The sequence below is a fragment of the Schistocerca americana genome, chromosome 1 (genome assembly GCF_021461395.2).
Source record: "Schistocerca americana isolate TAMUIC-IGC-003095 chromosome 1, iqSchAmer2.1, whole genome shotgun sequence".
Taxonomy (NCBI): domain Eukaryota; kingdom Metazoa; phylum Arthropoda; class Insecta; order Orthoptera; family Acrididae; genus Schistocerca; species Schistocerca americana.
Window position 1 is genome coordinate 591541819 of NC_060119.1, and position 15900 is coordinate 591557718.

The following is a 15900-nucleotide window of genomic DNA, read 5'->3' on the forward strand; positions in this document are numbered from 1 at the left end:
TCAATAGGAGAATACGGGTGGTTTTTGTTCTAGTCAGCCACTTACCACTTATCGAGAAAATCAGCGTGGACGAACAAAGTTTTCTTCTATTTGCGTATATAATTTAATATTTTCATCCTGCATATTTTGAAACTGAGGGAGACAAATTTTTTCAGTCTAATGTTTTTACGTTTATTATAAGAAATAAGCGGAATAAAAACCCGAAGAATCGGTTATCTCAGAAACCGGTTTTTTTCTCGGTTTTAACAGTCTGATTAACTTGCCACTGAAAAAACGAAAACTTGTTGTTTTAGCGAAAACCACCCACCCCTACCGCTCGGTCGCCCGCACGCGCACTGGCCAACCTGGTTACGCAGCTGGTCGCGGTCCACCGTGCGTGCCCGGCCATGCTGACGCGCCGCGCCCGCCGGACTGCGCGCTATGGCTACTCAAGAGGCCGGCCTGTCGTTCTGACAAGGGGACCGTCTCTAGTCGTCTTCACCGATTTCGGCCGAATTTATGGCATATACAGCACTTGAACATAAATGAAAGGGGGAGCTCCAGATGACAGAGCGTTTAGAAAAAGACAGCACTTAGGAACGAGTCGGACGAGGTATGAGCCATGTATGTTAGCGAAGGTTCCAGGCAGCGACTGGTGAAGCAGAAGGAGTACAGATCGATAATCGGAGGTTCGCCGGTATATGAAAAGGAATTTTTGCCTCTTTTTTGTTTTCAGCTTCACCTTCCTTACACTGCAAATAAACCGAGGTAATAATATGTATATTGAACGCATGAAAAGCAAAGACAAAAGCAAAATGTAGGAATTCCGTTATTACTTCGTCAAATTCTGTAAAACATAGTCTAATACTAAATATTTTTACTTATGTGATAAAGCCATACCGACATGAGAACAAGTTTCTCCTGTTGACTGACTCGAGGAAAGGGCTACCGTTCACAGTTATACGACGAGATTTATCAGGATGTAGAAGGACTGTCATCGAGCAGTATTACAGTGAGTAGTAATGCACTCCGCTAGAGTAAGGTGCGATGGCTATTTTACGTCGTCAGGTGAAGCATTTCATCAGTAAGCTTCGAACCTGCCCTTATCTTATCGAGAGAGAAAAACAAATCACATCTCGAGAAGACTACATCAAAATAGATACCACTGTATATCACCAGCTATCCTCGCCAATATTTTTCGACATGATGACTTAAGCGTGATTCTCTGCCAGACTGTGGAATGACAGAACCTTTAATGAATATAACAAAAGTTTGTGTTTCTATAGAAATTTTAAAAGAACCATTTAACTGCAAAAACACGGAGTTTATCATGCGTGCAACATGGAGAGACAATTACTTCTTTCCCCGTCTTTACGATAAATGTGTAAAGCGTCAGCTGTAAAATAATAAAAATGTCTAATTTACCATGTTCTCGTGAACGGCTTACAATCATTTCCTAGAAATCTATTTGCAGTCCCAAATTCTCCTTATACTCCGACCCGAACCTGGGCCCACTACAGGACAGTTAGACGGGCTGGCCACTCAGCGAAGAGGGCAGACACTTTTATGAAAATATAAGTAAATACAATACATTGAGCATTATTTCAATTGAAAAAGTTCACGTATATGGACTAGACCCGGGCACCCTCCGATTTCCGTCTTCTAACCATTCCGGTGTGCCAAAATCTGCCTGGTAACTACGCAAACATAAAAAGTTCATGTCTCACCCGACCGTGCCAATAATGCTACTTTTTTCTAAACGCTTGACCATATGGAGCCCACACTTCGCTCACTTTCATTTTTGGCCAAGCCTTGTATAAACCATAAATTCGGAAGAATCGTCGATGTCAAGTGTCAACTTGCCACTTGAGAATAAAAGTTTGACGACCTCTGTTCTAAACTATTAGTCTTCGCACTAATTAAGTTATCCTGTTGCGTCTGTATGAAAGTGGAATGCTTTGCTCTCATCTGCAGTTTTTAGACTTCCGACTAAAGAAGAGCTTGCAGAGGACGGTGAGGCAAGCACCGCGCCCAGCGGGAGATCTATGTAGCTCGCGGCCCGGCTCGCGCCCGGGCACTCGGCTAGAAAGGTCAGAGTGCAGCGGGCTGCGTCCTGGTGGACGGCAGGGGCTTCGGTCCCCGGGTGCTGGGGCAGCCGCACACCCCCCCGGCGGTCTGTGCGCCTGCCGTCATCCCCAGCTCAATCTACGTTCCGTGTACAGCCACTCGACCAAGAAAAATCACTAGGTCACTTTTTTTGTGTTATCACACTGGTTTCAATCGGTCGGTTACGATCTCCTATCCTTTCAGAAACGGATACGGGAGACTGTAACTTCCCTCTTCTCTTTGAAAAGAAATAAAGTAAATTAATTAGTAGGATAGCCCCAAAGCCTCCACCCCCGATTTCTTAGATAATCGAACTCCCCTGTGTAAACAGCTTCAACCGTCTGATTACTTTTAAAGAAAGTTAGTGTTTATAAGCTAAAGAGCCAAAGAAACTGGTACATCTGACTAATTCGTGTACTGCGCCCGCGAGCACGCAGAAGGGCCGCAACACGACGTGGCATGGACTCGACTGATGTCTGAAATAGTGCTGGAGGGCTGTTTATAAATCATATGAGTAGGAGGGGGCGGAGATCTCTTCTGAACAGCACAATGAAAAGCATTCCACATATGCTCAATAGTGTTCATGTCTGAGGAGTTTGGTGGCCATTGGAACTGTTCAAACTCAGAAAAGTGTTCCTGGAGCCACTCTATAGCAGTTCTGGAGCCACTGTCACACTGTCCTCCTGGAATTACCCACCTCCGTCGGAATGCACAATGGACATGAGTGGACGCAGGTTATCAGAGTCGTATCTAGACGTATCAGGGCTCCCATATCACTCCAACTGCATACTCCCCACAATATTACAGAGCCTCCAACAGTTTGAACAGTCCTCTGCTGACATGCAGGATCTATGGATTTCATACCCGTACACATCCACCCGCTTGATATAACTTGAAACGAGACTCGTCCGACAGGCAAAATATTTTCAGACATCGATAGTCCAATAACTTTGTGTCGTTTAGTTATCAACGGTACACGAGTGGGCCTTCGGCTCCGAAAGCCCACATCTGACACGTCGCGCGGCTGGCGGTAGTACCTCTTTCTTGTAGTGTCATCCTTGGCGTCGATTTCGCTTTGGACGGCCGCGAGTCAATTGTTCATAGCGGGCTCGGCTATTTAAGTCTGCAGCGTCGAGGCAGCAGGTCTCACCGAGTGGTCTGTCGGTTGCCGTTACAGCACGGTCGGAAGGTTGGCCCTTACTTGGTTGGTGTACATGCTCCATGCGCGTGGCGTTACTGGAGTGCTGTGGCCGGAGACGGCGGAAAGGTTTTGGGTCAGATTCCAATAAAGTGTAGTTCTGGTGGGCTCTTGCCCGTTTAAAGTAATACTCAGCTGTTACTATCACGTTTCAAGGGACAACCTTAATTACGCGTGTATTGTAATGTTTAAGCAAATTCTTAAGTGTTAAAAAATTTTTGGTGATCTTTCCTGTTTTAATGTTATGTTTTATTCTTTTATGTCATATGAATGTGAAATTGCAAGTGTGCTGTTGTAATTGATTTATGTTTCAGTTGTGCGGGACGCAGTGTATTTCATCCGGTACTGTGGGTCGTGGCACCCGGGCTTGACGACTTGGCCGTTACCAGTGGAACTGTGATTCGTTAGACCGGGCTTCATATTGCTGGCCTTCTGTCCCGATCTCGTCCTTGAGTATTGCTGTTCTCTTTGTTCCTGGCTCTGTCAGGTAGTTAATCTTTGTAGCTCGTTCCTCAGCCGCTTTGGCGAATGCACCTTTCGCTCGAAATACGAATTTAAGCCTGTAAAACTGGGTTCCACTCCGTAATTAGTGCCCGATCAGATCGCTGGAGGCTCCGCCTTATTAATTCTATATTAACTTATCAGCCATTCGTTTATGATATTTGTACCTAGTAGGCTGGTTTTGAAGTTTCATTTTTATAAGGAAGGGTTTCAAATGCGTATGTTCTCAGGGAATGTTTAGACGCCGAGGCGTTGTTTTTTATTGTTTGTTGTTTAATTAGTGCTTCCCTGTATTGGCATCAACTCGATTATTCCTAAGTCAGAAGTCTGTGTGCCAGGTGTCTTCATTGCCGAGCGGTGAAGTTTTAGAAGTTGCTTTTATTATTACTTGTATGTCTTAAAAATATGGTTCAAATGGCTCTGAGCACTATGGGACTTAACATCTGTGGTCATCATTCCCCTAGAACTTAGAACTACTTAAACCTAACTAACCTAAGGACATCACACACATCCATGCCCGATGCAGGATTCGAACCTGCGACCGTAGCAGTCCCGCGGTTCCGGACTGAGCACCTAGAACCGCTAGACCACGGCGGCCGGCTGTAAGTCTTACGTTAAGCCTTAATGTTTTACCTCGATATGAATTTATATTGCAAAAGAGAAGTCGTTGTACAGGATAGTCTTGCGGGTTCAGAGTTTGGCAAGTATTTACACCGACAGAAATTTGTTAATGTTTTATGCATTCTTATGCAGATTTAAACAGGAGTTTAAGAAAATTTTTTATTCTGTTCCCGTGGGGTTGTTAAATTTATCTGTTGTATTGTATTTAAATTTTGCAAGGTAATAAGCATTGTTTAACACAAGCTATGTATGTTCGGTAATTGTGGCCCTGCTGTTTCCTGCTGTATTATTGGACACAAATAGCACGGTCCAAATGGTAGCAGAGGCTTTGATTCCTTAAAACGAGGGAGGGGATACATACATAGCTTGTGTTGTTGATGGTTTTTTGGTATCGGTAGTAACCTTGTATATCGTCATACATACTAATTCTTTTGTGTTTTGCAGTTACCATGGCCACGGTTAATGCATGCGCCGTTCCCAGCATTGCTCGTTTACGCTGGGAACATCTGATATACGAACTCCAAATCAGATGATTATCTACCGACGGATGAGTGTCTGATCTTGCCGTCCGTCTCCGTGCCGCAGTACTAACATCAATTACCTTCCCTCCGGAACTTTCACTGCTCTTGGTGCCTTTCCCGTGTCTCAGTAGCAGCTCAGGAACTAACACTAACAATAGAATTTTTAGGATCGTCTCAACCTACTCAGCGTCAGGTGTTTCGACTTAGGTACTTTTGGCGTTTTACAGTAACTATTTGTCTGATATAATAATCGTTAATCCTATGGTGTTGGATACCCGTCTTCATCAGAAACTATGTGATAAAGTACACTCGTTGCAGATTCGCCTGCTGGCTATTGGTTTAGAGGGGGGAGGTTTCGGGTCTGAATCCGAGGCCGAGGTACAACCTTTGACTGAACAGTCGGCACCAGTTAGCTTAGCTGATCGATTTGCTCGTTTGCCTCACCCGATACTGTTGCTTATTAAGGATATTAAGGAACTGTCCTTGGATTCTGTGACTCAAGTTCGGCAGGTGTTGTGGTTGATTGTACACCTTCAGTTTCATGCGGACTGAGATGTACGTGATCGCTAGAAATCACTAAGATGTGACGTAATAAGATTGCTACACAAAGCCACAACGATGACGTATTGGCAGTTCAGAGCATTTCCAGGGATGGTAGAAAAAGTATGTAGGAGAATAAGTGAGAACGGCCAGTGTGTGTGTGAATCATTTCCTCAGCCGCTGAAAACGTCTCATCACAGCGAGATAACGTTGAACATTTTCCTCAATTAACAATTATAAAATTACCTTTCATTCTTGGTTTTCCAGTCAGTATGTAACGACCGTCGTCGGGTTATTTCTTTTATTCCGTTGACCCACTGCTCCATTTCTCCTTTAACGCGCGGTGTAAAGACGAGTAAAGTCGAGATACGTCACGCCGTTTCGCTAGCCTTACTTTATCCGCCTTACTAAAGGCGAGTTGAGTATACTATAGGCGGAAGTCTTGTAGAAACCTGGGTCGTTACGGCAGCTGAGGCAACGTGTGTTAAAGCAAAAGCTGTCAGCGCGGATGTGCGTTCATTTAGAGCAAGAATATTATTGGAAAGTGCAGGCGCATCAGGAAACCTTGGGACAATATTTTGACCGAGTACGCATCGCTGTCGACGCATTAGACATGCGCATCCCGGAAGCACAGAGCATTGACAACCTTATTGAGGGGATGCAGCCCCAGGACCGACCCCATTTCACCTTTGCACGTTCCAGCATCGATGATGTTTCGTTGACTGGTTCTCAGCCCGACACTTGTTGATGGCGCGGCATTGAAATCTGCAGCAATTTGAGGAAGGTTTGCACTTCTGTCAGTTGCACGATTCTCTTCAGTCATCGTTGGTCCCGTTCTCGCAGGATCTTTCTTCCGGCCGCAGCCATGTCTGAGATTTGATGTTTTACCGGATTCTTGATGTTCACGGTACACTCGTCAAGTAGACGTAAGGGAAAATACCCAGTAGTAGCTAGATTGACTATAAAACCACGTTCAAACTCACTTAAATCTTGATAACCTGCAATTGTAGCGGCAGTAACCGATCTAACAACTGCGCCAGACTCTTTTCTTATATAGGTGTTGCCGACCGAAGCGCCGTATTCTGTATGTTTTCATATCTCTGTATTTGAATAAACGTGCCTATACCAGTTCCTTTGGTGCTTCATTGTATATTTGAGTTAAGAGTGCAAGCGAGAAAAAGTTTACAAAATGTTTGGAATTATCTTGGAAGACGGTTATTGATCTCATCAAATGCTAGGTAATTTGTTCTCCGTTTATACGCAAGCTGGTTTTTTACACTTCTAAATGATTATGATGTCATACCTCCTGAACTATATGCTGCACAGTGATACAATTTTGTAGGCACGTAGCCCAATTTCTTTTCCCCTACCATTCTTGCCCTCGATCTAGTGCAGTGTCAATTATTCTTTGTTCTTGATAGACGTCCTATCGTGCTGTCTCTTCTAGCTACAGCTTCCCACACATTTCTTTCCTCGTCGATTCTGCAAAGAAACATCCTAATTTCTTATCGTTCCACCAGATTCTGTAGCACTACATCTCCAACGCAGTGAGTATCTTCTTTTCCTGTTTTCATTGTCCATGATTTACTTCCATACAGTACTGTGCTCCAGACGTATATCCTCTGAAATTTACTTATCAAGTTAATGCCTCTCTTCGACAATAGAAGCATTCTTTTGGTGAGGAATGCATTTTTTATCTGCGTAAACCTTCTTCTTCTGTCCTCTTTTCGGCGCCCATCACGTGAAACTTGAGTTCCGTCTAGCAGAATTCCTTAACTTTGCCTACTATTAAGTCCTAAATTTTTATGTTAAGTTTGGCACTAATCTCTTTCCTCCTCCAACTCTTAAGTTTTGTCTTAGTTTAATTTGTTCTGACTCCACAATGTGTGAACAGCAGACTACTTATTCCATGCAACAGGTACTGCAGTATTTCCCTAGTTTCGCACAGAAGTGTCATCAGTAATTCTATCAGTGGATTCTTCCACGCTAAAATGTAATGCCATTTATGATTCTTTACTTTTATTTCCTCAATTCCATTTTCGATGAACTTTATGCGGAACGAGCAGCATGGAAGTCCCGGTGTGACTTTGCATTTTTCGGGTTTGCATTCTTCCTCCAAGTCACTCTGTCGTATGTAATCAACATAGTGGCACCTTCATATTGACTTCATATTAACTTTAGGCCTAACAAGACAAGCAGATAATTGGGCTATTACTGTTTCCGTCGAAGCTTCCATCTCTCCATTACATTGGTTATGTTAGAAACAAAAATACACGGTAGATAGCTAGAGTGAAAGAATGAAGTATAGTATATTCATCAAAAATTATTTGAAGTTGAACTATGACTTATGACGTGCACTTAAAGGCGAGCAGTAATATTCTGGCATATGAACAGTTAGTATACACAGAGTCATTAAACGTTCACTTCACTTGAAATGTGAAGTTCGCCTTGACTGTGCTTGTACGGCATGTGGTATTTGTAAGATTTCCCTGCAGAATAAACTGCGGTATTCTTACCGGGGTTGCCGAATCGTATGTAGTGTACGTGCAACGGAGCAGTTTGTATGATGGGTTACATCTAGTCTAATAACGTTTTCACTCTTCATTTGTTCTTTTTAATGGTGACGACTAAAAACGCTGTATTTGCTTGAAATGTTCCTGTCGTCCGTACTTTGTAATTTCCGTGTGATCGCGTCAAGTCCCACTGATGTTATTGCACTGAATCAACGCACTCTCGGCGATGTGTCGCGTGCGAGACTCACTACACAACGTACTTCTTCTCGGATTTAATTGGACAGTCCTAGATTAATTATCTGTAATCCAACACATGTGAAATAAGTTAAAACAAGGGTCATCCGTCTCGCTTTGACCTGCGAGATAGGTTTAAAATTGAGCGAGGTGGCGCAGTGGTTAGCACACTGAACTCGCATTCTGGAGGACGACAGTTCAAACCCGCGTCCGGTCATCCTGATTTAGGTTTTCCGTGATTCGCTAAATCACTTCAGGCAAATGTCGGGATGATTCCTTTGAAATGGCTTGCCCGACTTCCTTCCCCATCCTTCCCTAATCACATGGGACCGATGACCTCACTGTTTGGTCTCCTCGCCCGAATCAAACAATCAACCCACCAACAGGGTTAAACTTCTCACTATTCCAAAGTCAATAATTAATGCCATGTAGCAAACGAAATAATTTCCGATCCCTGAATTGGAATACGTACATCACTACGAATTAATGGATCTCTTACATCTGGTTCCTAGCCTCACTCACCGAGGTTCGCTACGACAACCCAAGGGAAATATAATTTAAAGTCAGTGAGGGAAAAGTCACACTAGAAACGCTGCACGCAAATTTCCATCGAAACGAATATAATTTATTAGTTTCAGCAAAATGCCTGCCAAATCAGTCTCGATCATTACACACCACGGTCCACCTAGTTACTTGCCTCCACAATCTAATTTCAGGTCTTTGTCTACTGAACTTCAGAGAGAAAAAAACGGATAATTCAACCCGAAATCCACGTTCGCTTGCGGGAACCCACTTTCGGATTCTCACAGATTACTCTGTTGATTAGCAACACCTTCTCCTAACTTCTAAAGTTTCTCCGCCGAAAAGAGGGCGCACGACTTTGATTTCGCCAGCTCCAAAACATCTCCACGAAATTATTTAACAATCAAGTCCTCCATCCAGTCGGAATCAGGAGCAAAATATTGGCATTTTCATCGGACATTTCCTGTCCGAGCAAATGAAGTTCTTGTGCGCTGCTTCTTCCTGGGGGTACTTTCAGTTTCTCTGCCATGGATGTTGCAAACGGCCGTCTGAGGAAGCTACTCTCACTGCAATCCTGAGGCTTTGGCTCCGCTCACAACCCACGTAGGAGGATTAGGGGAAGAGCGGCCCATCATCTTCAGGTCGAACAAAATGTAAACACGGAAATCGGCCGAGACGACTGCAATACCGACTGACACACATAGACTGCTAGGAAATCATACTCGTATAGTACTTCAAGCAAAGCTGTTTCGTGCTTTGATTCTTAAGAACAATTCCCTCAATTAACAATTATAAAATTAACTCTCTCTCATGGTTTTCCAGTCAGTATGTAACGACCGTCGTCGGGTTATTTCGTTTTTTCCGCTGACCCACTGCTCCATTTCTCTTTTAACGCGCGGTGTAAAGACGAGTATTTGACACTTGACGCGGAGAAGGGACATTTCCAATAAACGGAGGTGGCGGCGAGCTGTGAAGGAGCGGGCAGACGTGTTGGTGGCGGGGGTGGCTATTGAAAGGGAGTGGAGGGAGGGGCGGGGAGAGGCCTAGCCGCGGGTCTGGCTGTGGAGGGGCCCTCACGCAGATGGCCAGATTGGGCGCCTTTGTACGCGGCCAGGCGGCGCTGAGTCCGCACCTCTCCCAAGCCTGGGTCACGACTAGCGGGAGCGCACCTCCACCACCGATGCGTCAGCTGCAGGCTTCTCACCCTGCAACAATTGTCACCAAACCTGCACGCAACGTTGTCTCGCTGTGATGAGACGTTTAGAGGGGCTCAGGAAATGATTCAAACACACTGGTCCTTGTCACTTATTCTCCGTTTTACTTCTTCTACCATCCCTGGAAATGCTCTGAACTGCCAATACGTCATCGTTGTGGCTTTGTGTAGCAATCTTATTAAGTCACATGTTAGTGATTTCCAGCGATCACGTACATCTCAGTCGGTAGAAGGAATAACTTGGTTTTCTGTTGTTGTCCTAATAATTTGCGTTACTTCCCCGTGTTCCAACATCTCTACTATTAATGTAAGGATGCTAGTTCCTCTTTACCTACACCACCCTTGTTTTTATAACCTGCAAATCGTTTTTATAGTTAAATTTCACTACACTCCAACAAAACACTCGCTATATTCTTTATCGTTACCCACTGTTATTGCAGCGCGCCAAGCAGCCAGCAATCTACACTTCTGAATACGACATCGGATGAGTGTGAATAGTACCGTTTATATTTATTTTTACAACAGGGAGTGTAAGGAGTGCCACAAAAATCGATAATAATTAAAACACGACACCATGTTTGTATTTCTTTACTTTCCTATGCACGTTGGGAAGTATGTAACGGTACATTGCAGGAAGGTTCAAATGGTTCAAATGGCTCTGAGCACTATGGGACTCAACTGCTGAGGTCATTAGTCCCCTAGAACTTAGAACTAGTTAAACCTAACTAACCTAAGGACATCACAAACATCCATGCCCGAGGCAGGATTCGAACCTGCGACCGTAGCGGTCTTGCGGTTCCAGACTGCAGCGCCTTTAACCGCACAGCCACGTCGGCCGGCTGCAGGAAGGGATTCTCTTGTAACCTACGGGTACTTTCCGAAGAATGACGTTTTCTTTAAAAACAAAGAATGGCTAATAAACAGCATAAGACCCGAGATTTTACAGAGAGACGTTACATAGGCTACCTAGTGAACAGTATGAAGTGCATTCTCACTTCACTTTCAGTCAAATCAGTGAATGTGGAACAAGGATAAACTTGCAAGGAATGCAATAACTACAGCATTTAACGCACCAAGTAATCCACCACAACTAATGTTGAAGGAAAAACAACACAAACATGATAATACAAAGTCAAAAGCAATAACAATATCTGCCAACACATGAGAAACCAGTTCCACACTTGTTCTTCCATATGAGGCAGAAACGGTAAGCCTCTTCAGCACATTTGCTTTTGAAGCAATGTAATTACATTTTCAAAAGTATCCTCGTATTATTAAATCAAGTGAAGCGTAAGAATGGACGGTCATTAGACTCTATAAATTTTTACATGTTAAGAAAAGTGCCTAGCACAACAAGAACAGAAAACAGCAGGAATACTGTATATGTTTCTCATGCATGAAATATATGTACATATTCTGTTTCTGTCAGCGGAATAAGCTTCAATTTTACACATGTTGCCAAGTATTTCTTCATGAATAAGTTGTAGCTTACGTCACCGAATCAGTGAGATTCGGCTGTTTTTAAATTCATTTAACGATAATTCACATCTATTGGTAGTTTACTAATGAGCGGAATGTAAAAATATTATAACTATTTCATTAATTAAATAGAAAAATAGTCAAAAACAAATATTATCCTTAAGAACCATGTCACTGTTTGCTATCCTATCGCTCGAAGCGCTAATGCCACTACAGCTGCCAGCGGTATCTTTTGCAGCAGAGCGTGTCGCGACTGTGGTGAGGCTACGTATTAGACTGTGGTTTCACTTTCTACGCTGCTAAATCTGGTTTTCTTTCATTTACATGTGTCCAATATCGAAAAACTTTGAATTTCTTGATATTTATACAATATTAGCTTCTTTAACGATGAAGTAATAATGTCGTATTTGATACGAGATTCTCTGTGTCTTCGACCCCAAAATGTGATGATGCGAAACATAACTGATTCAGAACTATCGAATCAGTAAGTTGTGAACTGATAGGCTAATACGCAACAGTTCATATTAATCAGGTGATAGAAGAATACTGAGTGGGGACACTAAGACATTTATAACTTTTTGCTTCCGTTATGCATGATATTGGGGACAACACTTGTTATATATTTCATTATGTAGAATGAAGACGTCAATCAGCTGTGTTTTTTTTTCCTTTTTGCTATTGACTATCGAATTTAAAGTTCTGCTGCGTTACCAGCACTTCCGTAGTGTGCTGGCAATTACTACGATGGTAATTATCAGCGAATTGTCGAGAGACATCACTGTCATGGGCGCTGTTTCAGCAGGCTGCTTCTGGAACTGACGAACCTCCTTGCCCTAAAATGACAATGCTCTCAAGGTGTAGGCTTGAATGATTATGAGAGGCATTCACTGGCATACCGAACAGTGTACATAAGCTGAAGTCTGTTAAACGTCAACGTATAATGTTGCAGGGCGACATGAAGTGGAACGACCACATAAGGACGGTAGTGCGAAAGACGAGCGGTTCACTTCATCAATAAAGACGACCGCGAATAGAAAGTAGGTGCAACCCATTCCTCAGTACTATTTTTGTGTTTCGGATCTGCACCATGTCGGGGTCGACAAGTTAATAGTACGGGATGCTTTTTGATCTCTGGTGGGAATTCCTGGATGAAAGCGACTGTCTTTGCGCGGAAAACTGAGAAAAATTCGAGAACTACAATTCGAAGCTGAATGCAGGATGATTTTCCTACCGTCAAAGTAAATTTCGCGTAAGTAGCGAGAAGATGAGAGGAAATAGGGCTCGTGCGGAGAAATTTAAATAATTGTTTTCCTTCGCTCTGTTTGTGAGTGCAACCGGAAATGACTAATGGTGGTATAAGCTACCCTCCGCCACGCACGGTTTGCAGAGTATATGTGTAACGTAGATACAGACACTTTTCGTCAACAAAGGAAACGGTTTTCGTGATAAAAACACGCTCTTTCTTGTTGTTACACACACGGATTTAAAATACGTTCAATAATTATGAAGCATTCAATAGCCGGCCGCGGTGGTCTAGCGGTTCTAGGCGCGCAGTCCGGAACCGCGCGACTGCTACGGTCGCAGGTTCGAATCCTGCCTCGGGCATGGATGTGTGTGATGTGATTAGGTTAGTTAGGTTTAAGTAGTTCTAAGTTCTAGGGGACTGATGACCACAGATGTTAAGTTCCATAGTGCTCAGAGCCAAGCATTCAATAATTATGAAGCAACTACGGAAACTACGGAAACACAAATGAAGGAAATGAAACAAAATATGCAAGTCGTGAGTTTGGTGAAAAACTTTTTATGGGCTGTTATCTTGATCAGCGAGTGAAGCTGTTGAAGAATATGGGTGGACACTCGCCTGGTGAACCAGGAGACGAAGACGAGCGTGATGAGCGAGAGCAGCATGGAGAAGGTGCGGAAGGGGAACAGCTGGCGCTGGTTCTCCTCGTCCCAGCCGGGGAAGTGGATGGCCGCGGGCAGCCCCATCAGCTGCTCGCCGCCGCTGATGCGCACGAAGAACGCCACCAAGTAGGCGGTGAGGCTGCCGTACGTGTTGCAGTGGTGCTTGAAGTGCACCACCATCAGCAGCTGCGGGAACAGGATCACGTACACCAGGTCCGAGCACATGGACCTGCGCACGCCACACCACACAGCTGCAGTCGCACGTCGCGAGTAGGTCTGCACAACTTGTTACTACACACACTGTCATTTCATTGGCAACGTAACATTTATATGAATACGGATGTATGGCATATACGCATTATGGAACATTCTTCCTTACCATCAGTGAGCAACCCGGCTCATACCACATACCGTGTTAAAGTGTAAACACGAGGTGGTGTTAGACACATCATAAGCCGGATTAGAAACCTCTGTGACACATAAATTCCTGATCGTAAATAATTTGTAAACTTTTCCTATGTATTCTACATAACTTAGGTGATACGATAATAACCTTTTTTGTATATGATCATAGATATAAAGGGCGGTAAAAAAATGTTTGATACTCTTGTAGGGATCTTGCAGGGCAGGTTGTACTGGGACATAAATGCCAAGAAAAAATTCGATCCGTTGCGCCGTTTCCGAGTTATTTAGCACTGAAGTTAGGCAATCAGCTCGTCGCACGCGCAAATTCAAATTTCAGTCAACCAAGCAAAGCGCTCACTGGGCAACACCGCCTCTGGTAGGCCGCATGAATGTGAGCACGCGGCGCCCTGATTGGCTGATTTCAATGCTAAATAACTCGGAAACGGCGCAGTGTATTTTTTCTTAACATTTACGTCTCACTAGAAGCTGCCCTCAGACATCCCTACAAGCGCGTCATACATTTGCTCACCACCCTGTATACGTATGAACCTTTACAGTCGTGTAACTAATAGTGGTTACAAAATTTAAAGGTACAGTTCTTTATCGCGAAACCAAAACTCACAGTGCAGACATTTTAGTAAAGAGGGAAAATGAACTTTTATTAACGTAAAATGTTATGTTGATATAGTATTTACATATCTTGATTAATTATGAGACTCATATGCATTCAATTACTTTTAGAGTTGCGTCGCAGTGGTTCACATTACACATGTTGACACACACGTTCTTCCTTATAAGTGGCTACAATAAATGATCCTGTTCCCTTCATAAGTTGTAATAAATACAGGTTTTCATAATAATCGTTACTTTTCCTTCCTTTCTAAAATTGCTATACTTGAAGTTTTGTTGTCACGATAAACAACTGTATCTTTAAATTTTGTTGCCAGTATTAGGCATACACCTGAATACGTTCATGAGTACGTCTCTACACACGTATCAAAATTGTGGTTATTATTGTATCACATAAATTATGTAGAATATTTAAGTAAGGTTTAAAAATTATTTATAATTAAGAATCCGTATGGCACAAACTCGCCAAGTTAGCCGAGAGCGCAAATGCACTGCTTCCTGGACTCGGGTAGGCGCGCTGGCCCGGGATCGAATCCGCTCAGCGGATTAAGGACGTGGGCCGGTGTGCCGGCCAGCTCGGATGTGGCTTTTAGGCGGTTTTCCACATTCCAGTAGGTGAATACCTGGCTGGTCCTCACATCCCGCCTGAGTTACACGACTCGCAGACATTTGCAACACGTTCGCACACTTTCATGGTTTACACTAGACGCAGACAGCTGGAGTACACTGATTCCGTCCTGGGGGCTATGTGGTGGCGCCAGGAAGGGCATCCAGCCACCCCTTTCAATTAACCATGCCAAACCCGATTGTAACAATGACGACCCTGCGAAAACTGCGGGACAAGACAAAAGTAAAAGGAGAAGACGAATTCGTATGGCTCAGAATTTTGTAACACGGTGTATGATATTACCTCTAACGTCAGCTATCACATAGGAAGAATGTTCAATAATGATTGTATATTATTTATCCTCAAGGTATGTAAATCGATTCCTTGCTTCGCACACAGACACCTAGTCTTGTGTTACATTCCGTGTATCACGTCATTGCATAAGAATTTTTTGTATCTATTCTTACGTAAATTTTTTGCACCACTAACCTGATGATGGTATAAAGCGAAACGCATTGTAAAAAGTGAAAAATAAAGAAATATTGGCAACCAGGACAAGAATAAATTTATTTGACTCGAACATGGTCGCAGACCATTCAATGACTTCATGTCTAAAAAAATGTCGGTAAGTTATGCCACGCGACCACCAGCCATGCAAGTCGGTCACCTGGCGAGAAACAGAGTGCGAGAAAGGCCCCTCTCTTCGGCAAGTCACTCAATCACGTCACCGCCGTCTACTCACCGCCATTGCCGCTGGACCCTGTTTACGTTACCGGACCGCTCCGCTGGCCCTGCAGAATTCATCGTCTCGTCCTGCTGTACTGACGTGCTCTACCACATCTCATAGAAACATTCCCTCTGGATATATGTACTACCTTGACCTATGTCTTTTGGAACACACTTAACTTGCACACCTGCATGTGGCA

The 15900-nt window shown here is 43.6% G+C and overlaps 1 protein-coding gene across 1 annotated transcript in view; it reads right to left on the bottom strand.

Annotated features, from left to right (window-relative positions):
- Positions 1 to 15900, bottom strand: part of LOC124606767 (high-affinity choline transporter 1) — a 360300-nt gene that overhangs the window by 21047 nt on the left and 323353 nt on the right. The window contains exon 11 of the mRNA XM_047138825.1: positions 13289 to 13561. Within this exon, the coding sequence (XP_046994781.1) occupies positions 13289 to 13561 (273 nt within the window). The remainder of the gene's footprint in view (positions 1 to 13288; positions 13562 to 15900) is intronic.